This window comes from Quercus suber, unplaced genomic scaffold, assembly GCF_002906115.3.
Source record: "Quercus suber isolate HL8 unplaced genomic scaffold, Cork oak 2.0 scaffold_182, whole genome shotgun sequence".
Lineage (NCBI taxonomy): Eukaryota > Viridiplantae > Streptophyta > Magnoliopsida > Fagales > Fagaceae > Quercus > Quercus suber.
In genome coordinates this window covers 409,152-434,433 of record NW_027069640.1, presented here as the reverse complement: position 1 = coordinate 434,433, position 25,282 = coordinate 409,152, and the positions used below count along the sequence as shown (strand labels likewise).

The following is a 25,282-nucleotide window of genomic DNA, read 5'->3' as shown; positions in this document are numbered from 1 at the left end:
TTATGTCATGAACTTTCAATTATCGATTTGTTGTTACGCTACTAAAGGCAATGTGGTAGTGCCTATACTGCAGTTTTTTCAGTGGCTAACTAGTTCCCTTTTTGGAATCTGAACAATGCACAATAAGAATAGGAAGAAAATATAGAACATTAATTGTCAAATCATTAACAGAAAACTCAAGTTAATAAGTAGATAGAGCTTTTGTTTATAAAGCATCCCTTGTAAACACGTGACCATGTAGATGGAGCAACTATCAAAAATTCTATACATGCTATTACAGTTATGGAAGTGATTGCATTCTCACTTCTCAGGAACTTCTCTCAAACAACCGAGAGAACTGGATGGCACACAAGCGCTGCTTTGTTGTTTGCTCTTGAGTCTGATAATCCTCCGCTCCATCTGTTCACCAATGTGTTGAGAGTAATTTAAATGTAGTAAAACACAAGATTGTTTGAAAACAAAATAAATAGTCTATTACCCTTTAGTTATACTGTGATATTACCAGCATTTGGGTACATATATATAGATATTAATTGCTGGTTCAAGCTGGACAATATACATTCTAGCTTGTTGAGTCATGGGGATAGCTTGGCTGGTAATCCATTGCACTTGATGGGAAACCATGACTAATCTTAAAATCATAAACCATCAATGCCTCCCAATTGGTGAACTTTTGAATAAGTGCCAGCAGTATATATCATTTACATTGGTGCTTGATAATTCAAGCACACTAGTGAAGTTCAAAGGACTTAAAGAGAGATTTTTGGGGAATTTTCAAAATTAATTTGGTAATGATTCCAGAAGAATTAGCCAGCAAGCTATATACCATTGCAAGGCTCTAGGTCTCCAGTTTCCAAGGTATCAAACAGTGTGCAATTTGGAGTTTTCTATACAAAATTATGGCAATTTTGCTATAGACTGGTTGGGCTGATAGAAAGTACTCCAAAAATAGCCAAGTTTAAATTCTCTTGTTTCTAATTATGCTTGATTAGTTCCCAATATGGTTTTTCCAATTCCTATGTCTTGTTAATGGGTCTTGTTAATTTTGTTGTGAACATTTTCTCAAGTTCTTGATTTTTATTAATTATTTTTGTCTGGGGGATGTAAGTTGTTATTACCATGTTTAAAGGGTTGTTCCAAGCTCATCACATACGTAAATTGGAATCAGAAAGAGAGTTTTATTTTCAATTAATCAGCCTTTACCTTGCGAGTAGATGGATTTCTAGTTTAATTCTCACTCTTTTGTGGATTCCTATAGGTGTCGAGTTTCTCGCTCTATGTCTCTTTGGTCAATTTCTAATAGTGGTGAGCTTATCAATCCATTTTGAGTGTGTAACTTTATTCCCTCATTACACCCTAAACCAATCTGGTATCAATTTGGGATCATAGTTTTGGTTGTCATGGATGGCCGTTGTTGTCATGTTTTGGTGGGGTGGATCTTTGATTATAAATATTTACTAAATCACAGTAAGGTGAAGTTTGTGAAATCCGCCTCTTTATGGTGTAAAATCCAATAAAAGGAGATCATGAATGTAGAAGCTGTATTGTTGCTTGAGAAATGCCAAGAGGAAGTTTTTGCCAGACAACTACCAACAAGATACTTAGGTTCCACAATTAAGCAAAAAGGTATGTCTGTTGAAAAATATACCATAGAGTTTGATCATCTTATGATGAAGTCTAATATTGTTGAGCTGGAAGAGAAAACTATAATTCAGTATCTTAGTGGTCTAAAGGTAGAAGCTGGTAATGTTGTCCAACTATAACCCTATTGGACTTATAATAAAATTATTAAGCAAGCACTAAAGGGGGAGGATCAACCTTTTTCTAATAAGTAAATGATAATTTTATTAAATATAATCGATGAATCAACTTGCAGAACATTACAAGCTAATATTTAGAGAATCTAAAAATCCAGAAAAAATACAATAGGGAAGTTGCCTAATGCAATCACCCAATCAGACAGAGCATAACATAATCTGTTTAATTACATAATTGGGTGTTGTACACCATCAAAAGCCCTACCATTGCTTTCTCGTCAATAAGTCCACAAGTTATACAATGAACAGCCTTCCCAAATCTTTTCACTTCTATAATTAATGAATCTTCTTTGCCATGAAGATAACATTTGGATTATCATCTTTTGCATTACCCATGATACTCCAACTAAAGCAAACACCAAAGACCACAAACCTCTAAACATAGAACAATGAAGCATGAGATGCCCTACTGTCCCCCCACTCTATCTACTCATGCAACACTGATCTAAAACCCCAATGTGTCGTTTTCGTAAATTATCAACATCCTACCCAGTGTTGATGTCCATCTGAAAAATGCCACTGTGCACGGCACTTTGACTCCCCAAATATATCTCTAGCCATAGTACCTACTCCTATCAAACAATCCTGTGATAATCAAGATACTACAAACATTGCTTTGAATCCTTATATGAGTGGTCTTGCACATGGGGTTTTATGAATGGTAGTTCCATTGTGTTGTTCATAGAGTTGATGCCTTGTTGTATATAATTCTTTTTGATGTAGTTCTTCAGGCTATTTTGTGTTCTTTATACATGTAGTCTTTTTTTTAATAAATTTTTATTTTTTATTTTTATTACCTATCAAAAGTATGAAAGGACCAAGCACATCTAAGTAAACTGCTACTTTGTATGGGACAAGATACGAAGATGAAATAGCTACACTGTTTGTACAATCTGAGAACTAACTTGATGATTTTTTTGATAGGTAAGAATACTTTTAAGTTAAAGAGACTACTTCATGCACATATAATGAGCACAAAGAAGCCCAAAGAAAAGAACCCACTTGCTGATGTCTTTACTAAATCATTATGTGGGATTCAATTAGAATCTATTTGTACCAAGTTGGGTTTATATGACAAATATGCTCCGACTTGAGGGGGAATGTTAGAAACAAAGAGAATTGTATCATTCTAGAAGGATAACATTGGTGAGATGTCCCTACCATGTCCATCTGTCACAATCAATGTTCTTTATAATATTTTATAATCTCCCATATATACGGAATGAATTGGGAAAGGGCTGCTGGACTTAGAAATAGCCCATTTTCATTCACATTTTCCTTATTTGCATCTTCTTTTTAACTAACACAGACAAACCAAGGTAAACATTGGTACAACCATGCGCACCCTTGTCCCTAAATTGAAAGTCATCCAGTCCACATATGGACCCGTAAATAGTTCTTGCCTCCCCAGTAGTCATATCTGCCACTTTCATCTTCTTGCCTACCAACCACGTTTTCTGCAATTGAGGATGCCAATTCTTTAAATTCCCTCATAGCAATGGCCTAGAAATCTTTGCTTCATCTAGTCTTTGCTACCACACATTTTCTCAATATTTACAAATGGATGTGTTACTTGCTCCTTGAAGGATATTTTTTATAAAGGAGGTTGAGGAAATTCTTGATAACCAAGCGGTTACAATAGGACATGGCATATTCTTGAAATAGCTGGGAAGAAAACATCATCAATAGAAAAATTCCTAGAAACTTCCAGATCCTTATAGAAGAGTACTGCCCATTACAACCCAAAATATCATCTTTCTATTTCTCCAACGTCCTTAAAATCAGGTTTCCATAGTTTTCTCTCCAAAGAAGACTTACAAAGGACAAGGAAATAAAAACTTAAAATCATACATATGAAAGATCAAAAATAATAGTACAATGCCCTTTCCAATTAAACATTATTGTGAGACTTTAGAAGGTATAAATGAACATTGTGCAATACCTGAGCATAGGCCTCCAGCTTGTTTCGAGTGTGAGAAAATTCATTCTTTATCCAAATTAAGGCTCTGGAGAAACTGAAACAGCAAAATTTGCAATACAAAGGGGTCAGGGGATTAATAATTCATTTATGCAAGTATGAGACAAATTTAATTGGGAAATAAAAATAATCTTCTTAGTGTAAAAGGCAAGTTTTTGGTTACTACAAAACTGAATGATACTGGCAGATTCATTCAAATGGAAGGAATTAAAAAACAACAGGAGGACAAACTTAGTGATTGAATGAATATAATCAGCTATGCCTTAATTTAAAACGTATACTTTACAAGGAAAACATCGAATTATATATAATCTATAATATATGTAAAATCAAGTTTGACTTTTGGTTGACCTCATAGATTGTGCCACATAAGCTTTTGGGGCCTCACGATTTTACAGGTCATTATTTTATATATGTAAATATTTAAAATTATATTTTATATTTAAATCCTCTATTAAAATCTTGGCATGTCATATTTTATTTAAAAGGTAAATATATAAGTTCCATATACAAACTCAATCATAATAAATGCTCATTAATAACTACCACAATTATCAAATTTCATATCTAGACAAAAAAAGTAAGAGAGAAAAATCATGTCAAGTTAAGCTTTCCTTTGTGCATTTCACAGGTTACCAACTAGTTAGTAGAAAAGTGAACAAAAAATCATTTTTGGAAAAATTGGTTACCATCCAGTGTACATGTCAGAGCACATTACCAGCCTTTGTGCAGAGCTGGTATCTTTTCCCCTAAGAAAACGGAGGTCTAGAGATCAACCCAGAAGTGAGGGAGGGCTACCTCCTTCGTGTAACGTAAATACATATAAATATGTATATATGTATGCATGTAAGTTTGTGAATATATATGCATATATAAACACTCCTCTAACTGGCTATGTGCTTTAATGTTGACATGAAAGCAAGAAAAAGAGAGGATTGGATGGGTAACTCATAACCTAATTAGTGTGACATGGACAAGTGTGTGAAGTATTAGAGTACCTGACATTACCAATTAAGAATGCCCAGTTTAAAAAAAATAAAAATCAATTGCAATAATTTATAAGAAGGATTACAAACTCAATTACAATATATTCAGTCCTGAAGTTGAACAAGAAAAGAGACTTGATAGAGCAGTTTATGATGGAAATTAGAGAAAATAAATTACTCAAAAAATGTGATTAAAGAAATCAAAAACATCAAACAACCACTTGCAATTTGTTTGGATGGATGATTATTAATTTTTTGGAATAGATGGAAAAAGGGATAAGCCCATGAACACCACAAGCATACAACAAAAACCACATTGCAAAGGGAAAACATTTGAAAAGGGAAAGGAAAAAGGGTAATCGCAATTACAAGGACTTCAGGAACTTCCCAAAGTAGTCACATTTAAGTAAAATTTACACAAAAAGGAGGATGAAACCCTCATTTGATATCCTTCTATGATGCTTCTTCCAATTGGTTACTGGTTAAACTACTTCATAATATTAACATTTTCAAGAGCAATAGTGACAGTGACTGGACCCACCGGTCCCATTAGGATTCAATTTTGATATATTAGGGGTCAAATTTTGAATTTTACTACGATCATGGTATATTGTATTTGAAAAAGCTAGGTTTATGCCAGTATATCTTATTTTCAAAATTTGTTAGTAACTTCTCTATGAGCAAAATGGATCTTAATTGCTTCTTCTCAATAAGTCATCATTCATATTTAGGCAGTGTGAATAATAGAAATCCTTACTTTTCCTTGTTCATCTGATCACAAGACTTAATGAGATCAGCACATGCAAGTTTCACATGCCTGGCACCAATGCTGTAACACCAAATAAAAAAGTAAGATCCAGTTTGCAATCACCAAGAGATGGAAGGAGAAAATAATCTTCTACGTATCCCTTGAAGCAAACATAAATAATTTTGGGAAAACAAGTCTATAATTAAAACTTCCTTAACAAAATGACATAAGAATTAAACCATTCACACAAAGTATCATGTTGAACAGCCGATAATATTGATCATAAGAACAAGAGGAAAGTTATTCAATTTCATGATATCAATTTTAAAGGTTGCCATTGTTTCTAAATATAGCTTGAAACTTAGCATTATGTGATTCATATCTTAAATATTCAAACCACAATCATGTAGACGTGTTATATTCAGTGCAGGTAATGGTAGTATACATTTTGTGAGATCCCATTATATTAGATTGACCATTACAAGTAGTGCTGAAAATTCTAGTACTCAATGTTGTTGATGTCATAAACATGAATCAGGAAGTTGGGCTTCTGATATTTAACCTTTGACCAAATCACAACATGTGTCAGGGGTAAGCTGGCGGGATGATTTCCTTCTGACTCTACATACACTCGGGTATACATCGAGGATGGTACATACCAATGTATCAAATCACATTCTTCCCAAAACTTCAAAGATAAAGGGTGCATCTGAGTATCAAAGTGTGCAACTATAATTGATTCCTCTCTTTGGGAAAAATGAAGATACAATCTAGTGTATCATCTGTAACAAGGAATATTCATTATTCACTTCTACACCAGTATCCACGTATATAAAAGATTGGTCAGATTTGGGGGACAGTTCCTCTTTGCATCATGTGGAAAATTTGGTGCGAGAGGAATAATCATACTTCAATCATAAAGAGCTGGCAGGGAACTCACTGAAAAGCTTTATTTTTATTTTTATTTTTTTTTACGTTCATTATTTGACTGGCTGCTTGCTTTGGGAAATTTACACTCTGATGCATTCTTGAATTCATTGTTATAAACTTTTTATGATGATAACTTGATGATAAGATAAATTCTTTTTTAATTTCAATGTATTAATTCTTTTTTGTTTGAATACAAGTTTTTATTGCCTACCAAAAAGTTACAGTAATTTCCAGTAATAGTAGGAAAAAGGAGCTAATAAATTACATTTTCTATTCCATGTTCTATAAAAGTTTCATAGTTTAGACTGCTCGGATGTAAGTGCTAGAAAAAAAGGTTCGTGAAACAGGTGATAAGGACAGACAATGCTTTCTTACCTTTCCTACAAAGGAGGAAAAACAAATCTTAGCATTCTATTAGAATGAAGAAAATTTGATAATAAACTCCAGTGCTATTAAAATCTCAATGTGTGTTATTACTTGATGAGAAAAATGATCAAACTGCCCGGGCAGATCATGCAAAAATCAAGGTGCCTTCATTAGCACCCATATTATATGGTCACTACTATTTGCAAATAAGCAATGTCAAGAAGAACAACATAACTAAGCAAGCAAAAACTATTACTAGAAGAAGAAAAAAAAAGTATAAAATACTAAATAATATTTCAATACTAGAAAAGAAATGAGAAAAAAATTATCCAAATCTATAGACATATATTCAGTGGGTTGGATTGTAAAGCCAAAGGAAAAAGGCCTGGCTGAAACAGAACAAGTTACTACTAAAAGTTGAGAAAGGCATGTGTTTAGTCGGCCATGGCCTTCACTAAGATAGATGTCAAGTCCCAAACCTTTGATCAAAGCCTCCTGCTCTTGAGTAAGGCAAGACATTTTACAAAAACCAGCTGTCCTTTACACAATGTTAGAAGCAGCTTTTAAACATACCCAAATAGATCTGAATTGCCTTTCAATAACAGCAGCCTGTGAACATGTTTACATTATGAACCTTGACAGAGTTTCTCCATTTACCAGACATAAATGAATATCATTAAGGTAATGCAATTGATAAATTAATCTATCATGCTACCTCAAGCTTCTCTCATCTACTTTGTGAGCCAGTTCAGACAGCTTTGAGAAATCAACATCAGGACAATCACTGCAGATATAAAAACATGAATGAGAAATAACCAAAAGTAAATATAGAACTAGAATCTGTAACTGGAACCATGTAAAATTAAATGAATATGGAGATACATTTTGCTTGTAAGTTCTGATAAGATTGTTTCAACTTCAACAAAGTACTTATCAATCAGCTGCACAACATGCTCAGGTTCCTCCTCACTTTTCAAAGTATGAATCTGAGAAAACTGATCATTTACTATCCCCTGCAAGCAATGACATGAATACACATTATTAACCGTCTGAACGTTCTTTTCCAAACAAATGTTCAAGCCAGGATATGGAATCTCATTCAAAATTAAATCTAACTTGTATTAAAATGCAAAAGATGCAGGAGCAGGTGAATTACTGCATTATCAGGTTTTAGTATCCCAAACCTCAACTAGAATAAACATCCAAGAATTCAGAAGAATTCAATTATATTATGATCAAGCCATTACAAGTGAAAGAATATCAACTGGTGTTAATCCTCTAGAAGCCCCTAAAATCATTTCAACATACAACATCCTACAAAGTAGAGCAAAAGGACTGTTGGCAAAGAAGATAAAACAGAATCAAATCAAAAACCAGATGAAAAGTTTTCTGTCACCTCGTCAAACAATGACTGAACATATCCTTGGAGCAGTCCTTTAAGAATAGACAAAGCCATCTCTATAGAACATGGTGTCAAAAGCCCTAAGAAACTGAAACTAAAAGAAAAACTTTAACTGTTTGAGAAGGAAACATTCTGCATGAGATACACTTGCTTCAGTGTGAGGTTTGAAAGGCTAAATTAATTGCAGATGAAAACAATCTGCGTCAGACTGCCATGAGGTTAGCATGACTCCTTGTAGATATAACACCTAGAATTTGCAAATTAACATCTTTGCCATTCTCAATGACAAATTCCCTTCAAATCATCATTCTTGAATTGCATTGTTCATATACTTATTTGGAGGATGGTGCCGCACTGTTTGATGTGGTGTATCTGGCGGGAACGGAATGCTAGAAGCTTTGAGGGTCGTGAACGGTCCATTCTTGTGTTTAAGTTTTTTTTCTTTTTTACTCTTCTCGAATGGTGTTTAGTTATACCATCTTTTTCTTGTTTTTCTCTTCCTGTTTTGTTTGATCATTGTAATTTGGTTTCTTAATGTTTTTGCCTATCTAGTACATTTTCTATGTACGGGGCTGTGTTCTTCTTTAATATATATTTTCTGTTACTTATCAAAAAAAAAAAGTGAGTTATAAAGATTGAGAATCATACAAACAATCATGGAATGATGCATCAAGGATGAATAATGCCCATAGTGGCAACTTGATCGGGACTGTTTGCCCTTGCCAGCAGCTCCCTTTGAATGATCCAAACTGTTGGACATATATGACAATATGTAATCAACCATAAACCATTAAAGTGATTTAATGTCACAAGAAGTAAATCAATAACTTTAGTTTTCTAATAATCAGACAACATATTACGACATGATAACAAACTGCTCTAGTGCAAAGCATAAAAATGGAATATTTTCACTTTTCTTGATAGGAAATGACACAATATATTAACCTTTCTCAAGATGGCTTCACCAATAAATAGCTGTGTGGCAAAAAATTATTGGCTGGCTTCATAACTGCAAATTACAGGTTTAGGTTCTAGAGAAACTAATTTGAATGACAATACCTTTAAAAATTTTTTGAAGGAAGTTTGCTGTCAATCAATGCAATAAATGGTGAGAGTCAAAGTGAAAATATATTTGGTAGGTAACAGCACCTAAATTACATATTATTTTAATTATGCCCATTCCCTCTTCTACTTGACATGGTAAGAGTTGGACAACATTACCATGTCAGTGAGCACGATAGAAATTGTTGACCCACTTCTTAAAAACTTACTCTTTTAGGATAAGTGGTAATTCATTATGGTATAAATGCAAGGAGGTCTTGCATTTGAACCTCGTATAATCTCCATTTCTCCCATTTAAGTAATTTTAAAAAAAAAAAAAAATTAAAATTGGCAAGTACACATGCACTCATTGGATCCTAAACCCAAGACCTCACCTTCAATCCCATAATTATGAAAAGAGGAAGTGTCATTTGAGTTAAAACTCATTGGCTACATTTAAGTTTGAAATTGCACATTTTGACCGCTACTTATGAAAGGAGTCTTGGGCCCACATGTCAGGTCAGGTGTTAAAAGGGAAAAGAGAGAGAGAGATCTGAACCCATATTTAAATTTATACCTATTAATTTGCACTTGTTTCAAAAAAGAAAAAAAATTGCACTTGTTTTTTATGACGATAAAGCCCATTGCCAAATATAAAGGGATTTGAACCCATAATTAAATTTATCAAATCAATTTGAACAACATGATTATTTACATTAATAAGAATAAGGTTTAAGAAAGTCTGAAATTTATTTTTCATATCTTTTGAGCAAACAAATTTCAATATAATGTTCAACTATTTATTTGCATAAATACAATATAATTGTCTGTCACTTTCATTAATAGCGATAACAGAACTAGATTCCTTATTGGCCCACAATGGTTTAAGTAACTTTTTTTTTTTTTTTGGAGAAAGTGGTTTAAGTAACTTCTTTATTGAGAAATCTCTTTTTAAGAAATTTATTCACTGCTTATGTGACAGGATAGGATTTCAAATGACAGCTTTTCTTAGATTAGGTTTTATTTACTTGCTAGTTGCTTCGATATAGTTGTTATCAAATAAGGAAAGTTTTTAAATTGCAGCTTTATAAATAATTATTTTTTTTAAAAATAAATTTATTTGCAAGTGAGACATGCACTTAGTGGGTCCTAAACCCATGACCTCACCCTCCATCCCATTATTGTGGGAGGAGGAAGTGTCATTTGGGGTAGAGCTCGTCGGCAAAAGGTAATAAAAAATGACAGATTTGGGGTTAAAGAATTTGTGCTTGTCTAAGAGAAGGCTTTTCATTAGAGTTATGTCAAGTATGTTTGCATAATCTTGCTCTACTATGTAGCTCTACACCTCTACTTTTTTTCTTTTGGCTGAACAACATACTTTATTCAAAAAAAAAAAAAAGTCAGAAAAGGACTCTATCCATTCTCTATTCCCATGACAGAAAGAACTTGGGAAAAAAAAAAACAGGAAAATGCCCACTGGCAATAAAATGGGCTGGTACAAGCTCTATGCCTCTACTTGCAGCAACCCATTACACAGGATAAGGATCACCTCTTCTAGCATCATTGGCATCACTGTGGTATTAGAAGAACAGTATTAATTTTAAGGAGTAAATGGAATTCAAAGCAAAGGAAAAAAGCTTTGGTACATAAACACTTGGAATACTTTTGCTCCAGGGTTCAGTTTGTGAGAAAGCTGCTCAGAAACTTTTCTATTTTTCATAAGAACAAGAGAAATTTTAAATTTCAACTATTCAAAAACAAAAAGAATTTATAGAATCTATAGAGATGACATTGCATTCATAACTCACAGGAAAAGCACTTCCAAGCTCCAATGATTAAGTAAGATCTATTTGTACATTTTAGCCACCCAAATCTGTACCTCTTGCATGACAGGGCAAATACCGCATTGTGATTATCAACAACGGAAGCTGCAAGAATACATAGGCTTTGAGTGAAGATCTCATACTAAACTGCTGAAAGAATCACATCTCACACCATAATGGATTATTTAACTTGAAGAAGATTTAACAACAATGCATTTTTAGTTTTTTCACAAGCCTGGAAAAGAAAAAAAATTTACAAAATATTATTGACGTAAAAGCTTACCCTATCAAAATAGATTATCCATTTTGACAAAAGATTAGTTTTAATATGATGATGAACATTACAATTTCTCAAAAATGATGAATTTTCTTTTATTCTTTTCTTGGTTGAATTATAATGTGATAAACTAATTTTCTTTTGTCTTTTAAAGATAAGTCACAGTTCCCCTAGCAAAAAGAAAAGACCACATAGGAAAGTCAAAAGTAAGTTATCTTATCATGGCACCAGTATGAATATTTATTTACTGTGAACACCATTTATTGTTGTGCACAAATAAGATGTGTTGCACCATAACTAGTCCATCAAAGGTATACATGAGCAAAGTACTAAACAAGAATAAAACAGTACTTATAAAATTTATAAAATCTAATTCATGTTGATTAAAGTATCCCAGAGAACACTTGGAGACTAGGAAATCAGCTAACTTAAGCTGAAAATACAAACAAGAATATATCTGATGAAAAGAATAATTTAACCTGACCACGCCTTATAGCTAAATTATTAAATTCATTGGCGATGATAAAACAGTTTAATCTGTAAAGGAGAAAAAGAAACTTTATAGAGAGAACTTGAAAGAGAGAGTGACAGACAGTAAGGCATGTGCACAGAATGGATGAGCAGTGGAAATGACAACTGTTGTCTTTATGCATTTTTGCTGTTTCTCTCTACCATATTGTCCATTTCTATCTGCATTTACTTGTTTTGCTTCTTTACTCTTTCCTTTCAGAGTTGCTTTTGATTTTGTTCACACCCTACTGAACGATTTCTTATCAAAATGTCTTATCTAGAGTCCTTCACCCTTACATATCATAACCAGAACCAATTAAAAATGGTAATGAATCTAGCAATGAATAATTTAAGAGACAAATGGCATTTTTAAAAGAAGCATTTCCTAATTGAACCCTAAAAGAAAATTGGAACAGAAACGGATAAAGAGTGATGTCACAGAGGTAGCAGAATTGGTGCCAGGGATTTGATCCCAATGCCAACTCCTATAGGACAAAAGAGTGATGTCACAGAGGTAACAGAATGCAATCCAGAGAGATGCAATTAAGACCTACCAAAACAGAACCTTAAATGAAAAGGAAAAGATTCTCTCACACAAAAATATTACTGAAATATTTCCTATAAAAGATTATGAGTTTTGTCTTTTAATAAGATAAACAAAAAGGGCATTGTGTGAGGAAAAAAATAATGAGCTACAATGTTAAATTAGTTTGCAGCTTTCTTCCATTCCTTAAGGTCCTAATCCCTAGTTCAGTTAGGATATGATCCAAGGCTGTAGAGACAACCAAAGATTTGACTCAGTTAGCATATAGTGCTTTACCACTGTGCAAGTACACTATCGGCAGAATGAAAAACCTTAGGTCATAGACACTTCGGTATTAAGTAGAAATGCATACTTTGTAATAAGAATTTTTTTTATTATGATTTAGATTTAACCTATGGATGCATTTGGTTAATTTGAGAATGTTGGAATGTGGGGAAAGAAAACCTACCAACTTTTTAGAAATGTGACAGTTTGAGCACATTTGAATTGTCTAAAAATTACACTTCCCTGTGAGAGTACAAGATTATCAAGTTCTTTTCTTCAACAACAAAGCTTATTTAAAAAGAAAGGAAGTGGCCAAAGCCCCTACATTGGTTGAGGAAAGGACCCAACTGATGCAATAGATATTTTTTTAATTTAATTTTTGAAGTCAATTGTATTTTATCTTTTATTTTTTTTGATAAGTAAGAAAGCTTTAATTAGAAATAAAGAAATTACATAGCATCCTTTGTTCACAAGCAGTCTACTTGGACTCAAACACCTACAAAAGCATAACCTAAAAGAACAAGCATCTAAAAACTCAACTAGATTAGAACAAGAATGACATTTCCAAATAGCCATCCAACCAAGGTGTGCAGCAGGATAAACTTTAGGTCCAGCAAAGAGCGCTCAACTGCCTAAAAAATGTGACTGTTCTGTGCTCTCCAAATGGTGCACATGATGCACAAATGAGCTGCATTCCATACAACAGCGTGTCTACCAGAAGGCCTCTTCCAGTGAGAGCCAGCATGTTTACCACCCTCCTAGGCATGGTCCAATGGAGATGCAAAAGACAAAAACACCAAGGACCAAAGCTGGGAAGATTATAGTTTTTGTAATTCAATAATAGGAATTTCTTAAGTCAATTAGAATTAGAATTAGGGTTTTCCTATGTCAATTAGAATTAGGTTAGTTTTATTAGTCTACATAAGCACAGTATTGTTCTCCTATGGAGAAGATAACAGTTTGATTGATGAATAGAACTTCTCTTGGAATTTTTCCAATGGTCTGGTGTTGACACTAGGCAACCGTAGGATGCCAATTCCTAGAGGTTTTGCTCCTCTTGCCTGGTGTTGATTCCTAGGTTATCTATTCTTTTTTTTTTTTTTTTCAATTTTATTGCTGCATCGTTTTGGCCGTCTTTTGTCAGCAAGGGTCAATGTCTAAGGCTAAGACCTTCTAGAAGGTCAAGAAAAGAAAGTGAAACATCTTCTTAGATCATCTCTCTCTCTCTCTCTCTCATCATTAGATCATATCAATAATATTAGACCATGTAATTAAGCATTAAAGAAACCTCTAAACTCTAATTTCTTCATCTTCAACTAATTAGAATAACATCAATAAATACTTCCTACAAGGCATATTTTTCTTCAATTTTTATTAATTTTGTACTCTAATAAATAGCAGCATCAAGGGAATGCATAGACTCAAATTTTTTCAAGGATCAGTGATCCATAAATTCATCATGAAAACAAACAACATCTTGCTTACCCTAGCAGATACAAGCTTAAGTAAAAATCAATATTCACCATATCTGCATAGCAAGGAAATCAAAGGCAGAAAACTTTCTGAAATTAGAAAGTGAACAACTTTTTGAGCATTTATTGCTTCATGGACCTGCACCAAACTTAAATGTGGAGACTCCAAAATAAGGCATTTAGAGTAAATAAGAAGTTTAATTTGCACTTAGCAGGTTTATCTGTAGCTAGAGATAACAGAACTTTCTGTGACTATGACTATGCGGTTCACAACTAACTTGAGAATCAGCTGACAAGTATTGGGGGTACAAAAATATATCGCTGGTCCGTTAAATTTCTATTTCTTTCCCACTAAATTTAATTGATTTTCTTGCTTACCCACCACTTGTTGAATGCACAACTAATTAGTTAGCATATTTAACAGTCCTATAAAGCCAAAATCTACTGCTTGGAAACATCACTAACAAAGTTAGTGCCTGATTTTCCACTAACATTTCTGGTTCTACGATTTTAAGGGAATTCTAGAATAACAGCTTTCAGTGTTTTAAATAAAATCCCCATGAACTTTAACACTTTTGGGAACAACACCATTCACATGAGCAAGTCATTAATTGGTTCAACTAGGTATGATATGAAGTTAACATAAAGATACAAATAGACCATATATAACAAAGCTGATCTATCTACCACATTTTCCTGTTTCGAACCTCACATGTCAGATTTTCAATCAGATATTATTTAGCTGGAGAGATCATATAGGACCCAGCTAGTGACATGTTTCAGCTTCCTTTCAATGTCCATTCTCAAGGTCAATGATCTTTCTCTCCATCTGCAGTTGAAGTTGGCCCAGAGAAGAAAATAATTAGAAAATGCAAGCACTTGAAAAGGTTCTTACTCTTAAAATGTGTTCAATCAGTTTTCAGGCCAAAGGGAAAAAAAGGAGAAGCTTTGAGGACAAATTTTATTGAGAAACATTAACATTGAGATTCAATCATTACTGAACATATATACTTAATTCCACCATCAACAGCATTTAATTAATATCTTCAACCTTTTGCTTCATAATCAACTTAGAATAACTGCAACACTAGGTCTATCTCTCTACTCCCCTAGACTTTCTTTGTCCCAAATTCTCTTTTCTTTTGTTTGTTCCCCAAAATACTACCCTTTGTCCACAAACCCTTTATAAACAAAAAAAACTTCCCTGCACATGCACGTGTGTCTTGATTGCTGGTTGGGAGGAGGGCACAGGACATGCTAGTTGTTAGTATAAAAAAAGTAAAATTCAGATTAAGAGATTGCATGAATTAAGGTTTAAGATTCAACCGCTTCACACTATAGAAAATAAATTACTAATTTCTAACACAATTACTCATCAACACATATGGATGTCAAGAAATTATGCAAGAGTATTTTGCAGATATGCATAAGGGAAGGGAATCATAGACAGCAAATTTCACCTACATACTATAATCTGAACCAACTCAAGGTCAAAGTTGCTAAACATCACTCTGCCACTGTCTACAACAGCACAATAAAGCAATTAATCACAATAATCACATAGCCATTGATTGTATTAACTAAGATTCTTTGGTAACCTGAAATGAAATTTATAACCCATGCCTTAGATGAGCTCTGTGAATATCCAAAAAAAATTTAAATACCAACACCATTCTCAAATATCAGAAGGGCTATACTTTCATCTAGTCTCTACTAACTTTTCTACATGAAAGAAAAAATTAAATAAATTACAAAGACCATGTTGTATTTTGATAAAAAAAAAAACACAAGAAGGTAGAATGTGCTATTTATTCCTAGAAGAACTAGAGAGAATGATTATTAGAAGTATAAAAATTAAACTATTCACCACCATACCTGAACAACAGTCTCAAATTTTCTTTTCAGTTGGGAGAATTCATTCTTAGTCCAATACAGAGTCTTGGAGCAACTGAAATATCACAATTTAAACAAAAATAGATGCACATTAACAATCCACATATGTAGATAGAAACATGCATTTTAAATAATAAAAAAAGACACACACATGCACAATAATAATCATAAAGAAAAAAGTACCGTAAAAAAGAGAAAATATCTTAAGTTTGATAGAGATAAAATAAAAGTTAATTGCGGAATATAAAGAAAAAAGGAACAAAAAGAGCATGTTTACATGCTTTAATGGTGGACATGTATGATAATGAAATTAAATATCCACTGACAATTTTTTTAAAAGCCCACCAATGCAACGATCCATTCATAATAAAGTGACCAAATTCAATAATAGAGGCATCAAAGAATTTTTAAACATTTGCATTAAAATGTCAACTTATTGCTAACATATCACAATAAAGTTACATCAGCATTGTTCTCAATATATTTGACATATTGATAGTATAATACTTTGCGTATCAAAAGGTACTGTTACTAAACCCATGGGTACTAAAACCATTAAAAGAACCCCCCAGTAACACATGGAGATATTTTTTAAGGACATTAATCACTAGATCATGTAATTTTCTTTTTATTTTTAAAAGCAACCAAATACAGAAATCAAAACTTTTTTATTTTTATTTTGGATTAGTAGAATTTTTTTTTTTAAAAATATTCACAAAACAGGGCGGTACATTATGTGCCTAGGTGGGACTTAGTAGGCATACAAAATGCCAGAAAATAAAAAAGAGAAAACTAATTACTGAAATAAAAAAAAATCCAGAAACAATAAAATAGTAAAAAAGGAAAAACAGCTAATTGCTGCCATCCACTTGTAAAGCAACTCAAAAGCATCAACTCTAGCAGAGAAAGCTCTTCAGCACCAAATGTCTAAAGAATACGTTTTCTCCAATGCACCACTTACCACAGTACATATCACGCAAGGCACCTTTCTCCAACACGAATAAAGTTTTAGTAATTGAAGATAATATTTGGACACCTTTTGGCAGTAACAACGTGTGTACTTTCTACCCATGATATACCTGCCGTGAACTGTAATTATATGATGCTATTATCTTATAATGTGTATAAATACGGATTGTATTTACTTCCCAAACTTGTGTTATATGAATTAATATACTAAGACAAACTTGACTGACATTTATGAATATATTTATTGTTAATTAATAAGAAAAATTACATCAATGTATAAGCCAATCATTTTGAGGATTTTTTAACCTTCTGACTTATCAAAAAAAGATGAAATCTTAACCTTCCAAAAAACTGTTAAAAATGTTTTTTTGGACTAGAAAGGGGGAGTCTATGAATAGGTCATGAAAATCGATAACCTATTGGAAGAAAATATTAGTAGCAGACCCATAACTAAATTGAGAATCTACCATTTGGTGACTTTTGTTTTTTAAGCAGTTATGCCATAGCTTAAATTGTCAATTTGATTTCAATTTCAAGAGATCTCAGAACCGGAACTGATAACAAGATACTAGTTTGATCTCAAAAGCCAAAGCTCTCCATATATTTCTCATCCACTTTGTCCTTGATGCCTTCAATTGCAAGGATAACTGAAGTGTTATGCACTAGTATGAATAGCTACCAAATTGATTTATTAAAGACAGCTAACCAGAACTCAGGACATCATTTTTTGTAAGCGCATTTTCACTACTTCGATCAACTGCTTAAACAACTCATCCATTAAGCATGAGTTAACTTAGTCAATTATCCATAATTGGTAGAACCCATTCAACCCCAGTAAAGAGGGGAAAAAACAGGAGGTTGAGAAACACACACAAATATATTAAAAAGAGAAGTTGGAATATAGGAGCCATTCCAATCATCTATCAATCATAAGAGTGACAAGAAATTTGATCAATCAACACCAGATACAAAACAAGTCCCACAAAATGCAGAGAAGAAAAATTAAACTCTAATATCATAGACCAAAACTAATAGATATAAGTCATTGGTGATTCAAATAATACTCTAATGCATAAAATTAGATGGGTTGATTTCAAGTTACACCAAATGTAACTTTTGTTAATGTTACATCACTCAATAACTTTTATTGGATGAGTTTTTGACAAATCCACTGGATAACTTTGCCACTTTATCCTGTTTATACTTGCAAAGATCAGGATTATGATATATCAATAACTATTTCATCTTCTTCTTCTTCTTTTTTTTTTTTTTTTTTTTTTTTTTTTTTTTTGGGTGTGGAAAATTGCACACACACACACACACCTGATGGATCTTGAACGCATGATCTCACCCTCCACCAAGCTTACATGAGGAGGGGGAGTCAGTGCAGTCTAAATAATATCTACACCAATGACTCATTTAGTTAATTCTGATACTAAGGCTTAAACTGTGTGTGTACATATATACATACATATATATATATATATATGTATTTGTATGTATGTATGAAGTAATAAGGAAATTTATTAATTAAAGGAAAGCTCAAAGGCATAACTACAAAATAATCATTCATAAATGTAGCATATTTCTTTAGAAATCCTTGAAAGGGGAAAAAAAAATGTACAAGACCTACAGCATGAAGATAAAATTTCTACAAGATATACTGAACTTGTTGATTGACAGTATTTTCAGGGACAAAATAATCATTTAGTCATGAACATATATATGATTTCTTAAGCTAGAGGATATAGACATAATAGACAGCTAAGTCCAAAAAAAAAACAAAAAAGAGAGAGAAAGAAAGTGTTTTCTTACTAATCCTTATCATTCTCCTCACAAGCATGAAGGAGTTCAACATGCATGCTTGACATGGCTGCACCAACACTGTACCAAGAAGGAAAGGAACATATAATTGTATTGTTGAGACAATCATGGAAAGAAGAAAAATTATAAACTTAGATAACTAGATGCATTCTCAGTCCATGTGATTAATGCTGCGACTAAATAACGACTCAAACATCATATTCATAGTGTTTTCAGGTAGAATGGAAAGGGTAGTACTGCCAAAACTAAATAAGACCCAATCATCTGAACCCTAGACCACACACACACTACCCCTTAAAGAGGGTACATCCTCTAGAACAGTCATTACATGAGATGAAAGCTGTAGCACAAAACTCAAACTCATAAAGAAAGGGGAAAAACTTCTCCTTGGGGTTGGGCAATTATAGTAAAAAAAAAAAAAAAAAAAAAAATTTGAAACAGCAACTCATTTTCATATTCCAAAAAATAAACACATTTCTTTATTGTAACATAATATGAAATGTTACCTGTTGGATTGCTCAAATAATTCACGAGCGGAAACATTAACCTGATGAAAATCAACATTCTCTTGGTTGCTGCAGATAGGTATGGAAAATGGATTATAATTTCATAATCAACTTTATTTTACAAATGATAATCAAGTTATCAACCTCCAAACAGAACTTAAACTAATTCATAATTACATGTGATCAGTCAACTGAGTGAACAAATTTTGTGCAGACATGCAGTAGCTGGTGACTGCTCTCACGGCATAATCTGGTTGAGTAGTTTTCTTCATTTGTTGTATTTGCCAGAATTGGTCATTCACATATCCCTGAAAACAATTAAACATTTTCCAAAAACTTAGCATTTTCTTTCCAAACCGCAATTTATAAACCATTTCAACTTATCAATAAAAAGTTATAAGATTTGAAAGAAACCAAAAACAATTTTTTCAATCTACTTATAAAGAAAAATGTTATTTTCACAAAAATCTTGTAATGAAAATATGAAATCATACAAATCAAGAGTGATAGTGGAAAACGTCGCACAAATAGAAATCATTTTATCATGTCAGTTGTGTTTGGATTTGAGAAATTAAAATAAAGGGATTTGAAGAACAATTATGAGTATAAATTGTTTGATATAAATTTTACAAAAATGAGACTTTAAATTTTGATATTATGGATTTGAAATTACATTTTACACCTTATTATTTCAAATCCACATATGAACAAAGCTCAAATCCAATCATAAAGTTTATCAATAGGAAAAAAAAAAGTTGACCTCCAGGGTTGGAGAAATCTCTTCCAATCCATTATGTGATGGTTTAGACGACATAGTAACGCTCCATTTGTTTTGAAGTAAAATATTTTCATAAGACGTATTATCGCTCCGTTTGTTTGGAAGTAAAATATTTTATGGACCATTTTCAAATGCTGGGATTCGATCACTGGAGATACCATTCTAATGACCGGTGCCGGATGTCTAGTCATTGGAGCCACCGTTCCGACGACCAGTGCCGGATGTCTGGTTATCGGAGCTACCATTCCGATGACCAATGTTAGAGGTTCGGTAACCGGTGTTGGCGGTCCGGTGGTAGGAGACACCGTTTTGGCCACTAGTGTTGTAGTCTGATCACCGGATATACCACTGTAGTGGTGGCCATCGGCAATCTGGTCACTGGAGCTACCGTTCTAGTTGCCGGTTCTAGTGGCCTGTTTGCCGAACCTTCGGCACAATGACTCAGTTTAGGTGGTTGCTTGAAAGGTTTTACTTGTCATACCAAATACTTGAAAATATTTTACTGAATATTTTATATGTAAAATATATTTTACCTTTATATTTTACTTCAAAACAAAACATAAATTAAATTATTCATTAAATCAATTAAATCATAACAAGTTGCATGATTATTAAGTATAACTCATGTGACTAAAAATACACATGGATCACAATCATATACATGACATTCATAATTTCACGTCTAATGTCCACATTTAAAAGAACAACGCTACCATAACAAAGTCTATAACTTTTTTCACAACTCACTACTAGTGAGTCGGTCTTGTGAGCCATAACAAAGTCCATAACTTTTTTCACAAATCTCTACTAGCGAGTTGGAGTTGTAAGCAGTGGAGGTGTGGACTTTGTTGTGTACTTTGTTATGGACCCACCACTCACTTTTGGCACAATTTCTATACTTTGTTGTGATATTAACATTTTTAAATGCAAAATTAGTGATGAATACTAATGATGTATAATAAAGAGAATGAAAATCAATACCCTTTTCAATTTGGAGGAAAATTCTTTTAAGAAAATATTGGTCTTTTCATACTCTATTCAAGTTATACAAAATTTAAAAATAAATGAAAATGAAAATCCTTCTCTTTAAATATCTTTAAACTTTTCCAGCACAGCTCCCCTCATTTCTAGACTTTGTTATGCTGATGATGTGATTATTTTTTGCAAAGCAAAGCATTCTGAACTAGTTAGAGACCGTTTGGCCTCAGCGTTTACGATTTGCGTTTGCGTTTTTTCCTTTTTTTTTTTTTTTTTTTTTTACGGCACAATGACTCAGTTTAGGTGGTTGCTTGAAAGGTTTTACTTGTCATACCAAATACTTGAAAATATTTTACTGAATATTTTATATGTAAAATATATTTTACCTTTATATTTTACTTCAAAACAAAACATAAATTAAATTATTCATTAAATCAATTAAATCATAACAAGTTGCATGATTATTAAGTATAACTCATGTGACTAAAAATACACATGGATCACAATCATATACATGACATTCATAATTTCACGTCTAATGTCCACATTTAAAAGAACAACGCTACCATAACAAAGTCTATAACTTTTTTCACAACTCACTACTAGTGAGTCGGTCTTGTGAGCCATAACAAAGTCCATAACTTTTTTCACAAATCTCTACTAGCGAGTTGGAGTTGTAAGCAGTGGAGGTGTGGACTTTGTTGTGTACTTTGTTATGGACCCACCACTCACTTTTGGCACAATTTCTATACTTTGTTGTGATATTAACATTTTTAAATGCAAAATTAGTGATGAATACTAATGATGTATAATAAAGAGAATGAAAATCAATACCCTTTTCAATTTGGAGGAAAATTCTTTTAAGAAAATATTGGTCTTTTCATACTCTATTCAAGTTATACAAAATTTAAAAATAAATGAAAATGAAAATCCTTCTCTTTAAATATCTTTAAACTTTTCCAGCACAGCTCCCCTCATTTCTAGACTTTGTTATGCTGATGATGTGATTATTTTTTGCAAAGCAAAGCATTCTGAACTAGTTAGTCTAAAAAAATGTTTGGAAAAGTATTGCTCTTGGTCTGGCCAGCTTATAAGCATAGAAAAGTCTGGTGTTTTCCCATCAAAAGGAGTCAGTATTAATTTTTTGCGTCAAGTAAAATGCTGCTGGGGTCTTCATTCCCTTCTCCAAAGTATCACTTATCTTGGAGTTCCCCTGTTTTTATCCAAAAACAGGTCCAATGATCTCAAGTTGGTGAAAGAAAGACTTGAGAGCAAGTTGAGTAGCTGGAAGGGCAGGATTCTGTCATGGACAGGGAGAGCAACTTTAATTAAATCTGTGGCGCAATTTATTCCGACATACACTATGGCTGCCTTGCAATTCCCTAAGAAGTTATGCGATCAATTAGATTCAATGGTCCGTAAATTCTGGTGGAACCCCAAAATGAAGTCAGGTCATTTCTGGACTCCTATTGCTTGGTCTACTCTATGCAGATCTCAGAAGGAAGGTGGTTTGGGTTTTAGGAACTTTTGGGATTTCAATCAAGCCATTCTTTCCAAGTTAGCTTGGTGACTTTTGTTAGGTAAGAACTGTCAGTGTGTCAATGTTTTAAAGGCAAAACATAAGGTGAGACAGAGTTGGTTAAATCACTGCTTCTTGGGTAAGGCATCTCCGGTCTGGAAAAGTTTGTCAGGTGTTAAGCATCTCATTTCTAAGGCAGCTTGCATGTTGGTGGGGGATGGTAATTCCATAAAGATTTGGGAGGATCCTTGGGTGCTAGATCTTCAAGGGTTCATTCTTACTCCAAAGAATGGTGTCGACCCGAATGGTATTATTTTAGTTTCTCAGCTTTTTAGTTCTGATTTTTCTGGTTGGGATGTCCATAAATTATATTGGTGGTTTGAAAACTCCACAGTTGATCTTATTTTGAAAATTCCTATTTTTCCAACCAATAACAAAGATCAGTGGACATGGACTTGTACAAGCTCTGGGGAACTACCAGTTAAGTCAGCTTATTGGAGCTTCAGGGAATCTATGCATCATAATTTTGCCCCCTTTTGGAATTGTATTTGGAAAGCTAAACTCCATGAGAGGCACAAAATGATGGTTTGGAGGATTGCTACAGGTTGCTTGCCTACTAAAGATAAGCTAAGCAGGTTTGTTGATATTGGTGGTGATGTTTACTGTCCCCTCTGTAGGTTGGAAACTGAAACCTCCCTTCATCTTTTTGCTCGTTTTCCAGTAGCTAAGGCAGTGTGGTTTAGTAGTAAATGGGGGCTGAGAATGGATTCTTTTGGTTTCTCTTCAAAAGTGGATTTCATTCAATTTTTGTGTTCACCCCCATTTACCAACCAGCTTAGTCAGAAGAATGAATTCTTGTTATTTGGGGCCATTCTCTGTGATGGAATTTGGAAGCTGAGAAATCAAGTGCATTTTGAAAACCTTCCCTTGAGATGTGATGAATTAATAGCTAGAGTTTGGAAGTTATTTATGGAATTTAAAATCACTAGACCGGTTGCTCCTGCATCTGTAAATATCAATCATCCTTTGTAGCCTTGGTTCCCTCTAAGGCTATTAATATTAATGTTGATGTAGCTATTGGTCCAAATTATTCATCCTTAGCCTTGGTGGCTAGAGTCTAGAGAGGGGATTTGATTTTTGCTTGCTCTCAAAAAGCGAAAATCACCTTCCCTCTCTAAGCAGAGGCTGAAGTTGTGAGATGGACTATCTCTTTGGCTGCAAAGTTAGAGGCGGAGAATGTTATTATTGAGATAGATTGTAAGATTTGTTAGGATGCTATTCATGAGCTGCTGATGCCGCCGCCTTAGAGAATTGCTTCTATCCTTGCAGACATGTCTCTTCTTGTATCTTATTTTAATGTGCCTGTTGTTTGAGTTCCTAGGCTAGCTAATATGACAACTCACTCCTTAGCTAAGTGGTGTATAGCTTGTAATTTTTTTGGTTCTTTTGATTGGGTAGCTGTAGCTGTCCTCCTTGTTTTGCTTCTGTAATTAGGAAGGAAAGGCTAAGCCAGCCTTTGTTTGTTTTTTTGTTTCTCTGTTCAATAAAAATTTTCTTTCCATAAAAAAAAAAAAGAAAAAAAGAAAAAAAAAAAGCATGTAACAAAATCAGTGCTTTTTCCGAGAACGCATGAGTAAAAAAAGCAAGGAATTTTTTTTTTTTTTGGTGGCTTCTAAATGTTTTAAAAACAATGATTTCACATTTCAGAACCAAAATTCAAGATGAAAGACATGTTGAACAAAAGAAAACAACGAAACAGTGAGATCTGATTAGTGATTACCTCGTCGTACATGTTCTGAATGAAGCCAAAGAGCAGAGATTTCTGAATCTCCAAAGACTCTTTTTTTTCCTCACACACAAACACAGAGTAGAGTGAAGGATTTTAGGCTGAGCAGTGAGAAGTGAGAATGGGGGGTTTGGTTTTTATAGAATAGTTTTTGATTCTTTTTAAGAGACTGAGATAGCTGTCTGTGACGCTGGTTCTGGTTCCTTTTGTCGTTTTGGTATGAAGAAGTGTAACGGGCGAGGGAAAAGCACTAGGGTCATATTTACCCCTCTACTTTATGAAATTAACCTTGAGGTCACCATTTAAAAAAAAAAAAAAATTCATAAGAAAAGCTTTTTTTATTTTTTATTTTTAAGTTGAGTTTCTTCTTGTTTTTGGTTTTCTACTTGAGCACATTTTGTTAATGATTTTGAGTCAATTTTTAATATTAGTCTAAGTAAATTTTATTCTCACTTTCTCATTAATATAAAAAATTCCACTTTAAACATATTTTAAATATGAAAATTGTAAATGACCGTTATGACATTTTTGTGATTTCATTTTAGTCATGATTTTCTTATGATGAAATATAAATGTAAACTTAAGTTGTTAAATTAATTAAATCACTTACTTTTTTTTTAGTTATTTGATATTTTAAGTAAGTTGTTAGGGTAGTCAGAAACTTTTGTATTTAAATAAAAACTATAAAGCTGATCAAGTATTAACATTTTTTGTCGTTTATTAACGATAAGTCAACAAATATTCACGGTTATAAATTGTCGGTTAATTCTATTATGTATGAAATCGAAGAAACAATTTGAAAATTGAAAAAGAATAATCTATATTTGTACTTATATATATAATAATAGGTAAAATAGAAAGGAATTTAAAT

At 33.1% G+C, this 25,282-nt stretch overlaps 1 protein-coding gene across 7 annotated transcripts; it reads right to left on the bottom strand.

Moving 5' to 3' along the window:
• Nucleotides 1-164: 164 nt before the first annotated feature.
• Nucleotides 165-24,616, bottom strand: LOC111983100 (histidine-containing phosphotransfer protein 1). Of its 7 annotated transcripts, none has more exons than XM_065778382.1 (8): nucleotides 24,406-24,616; nucleotides 19,528-19,658; nucleotides 19,351-19,419; nucleotides 18,836-18,904; nucleotides 16,034-16,106; nucleotides 11,148-11,196; nucleotides 8,876-8,976; nucleotides 7,752-7,838 (listed from the first exon to the last, which is right to left on the bottom strand). In XM_065778382.1, the coding sequence occupies exons 1-7, from the start codon at nucleotides 24,415-24,417 to the stop codon at nucleotides 8,897-8,899; spliced, it is 483 nt and encodes a 160-aa protein (XP_065634454.1). In that variant the 5' UTR covers nucleotides 24,418-24,616; the 3' UTR covers nucleotides 7,752-7,838; nucleotides 8,876-8,896. The 7 variants fall into 7 exon arrangements, 3 of the variants coding, with proteins under 3 accessions (XP_065634455.1, XP_065634456.1, XP_065634454.1); XR_010630884.1 differs by lacking the exon at nucleotides 8,876-8,976 and adding an exon at nucleotides 14,866-14,987 and having other exon boundaries at nucleotides 7,757-7,838; nucleotides 11,077-11,196; XM_065778383.1 differs by lacking the exons at nucleotides 8,876-8,976; nucleotides 16,034-16,106; nucleotides 18,836-18,904; ... (1 more) ...; nucleotides 19,528-19,658; nucleotides 24,406-24,616 and adding exons at nucleotides 165-399; nucleotides 3,760-3,832; nucleotides 5,539-5,610; nucleotides 7,541-7,609; nucleotides 14,871-14,954 and having other exon boundaries at nucleotides 7,708-7,838.
• Between the last annotated feature and the right edge of the window lie 666 nt (nucleotides 24,617-25,282).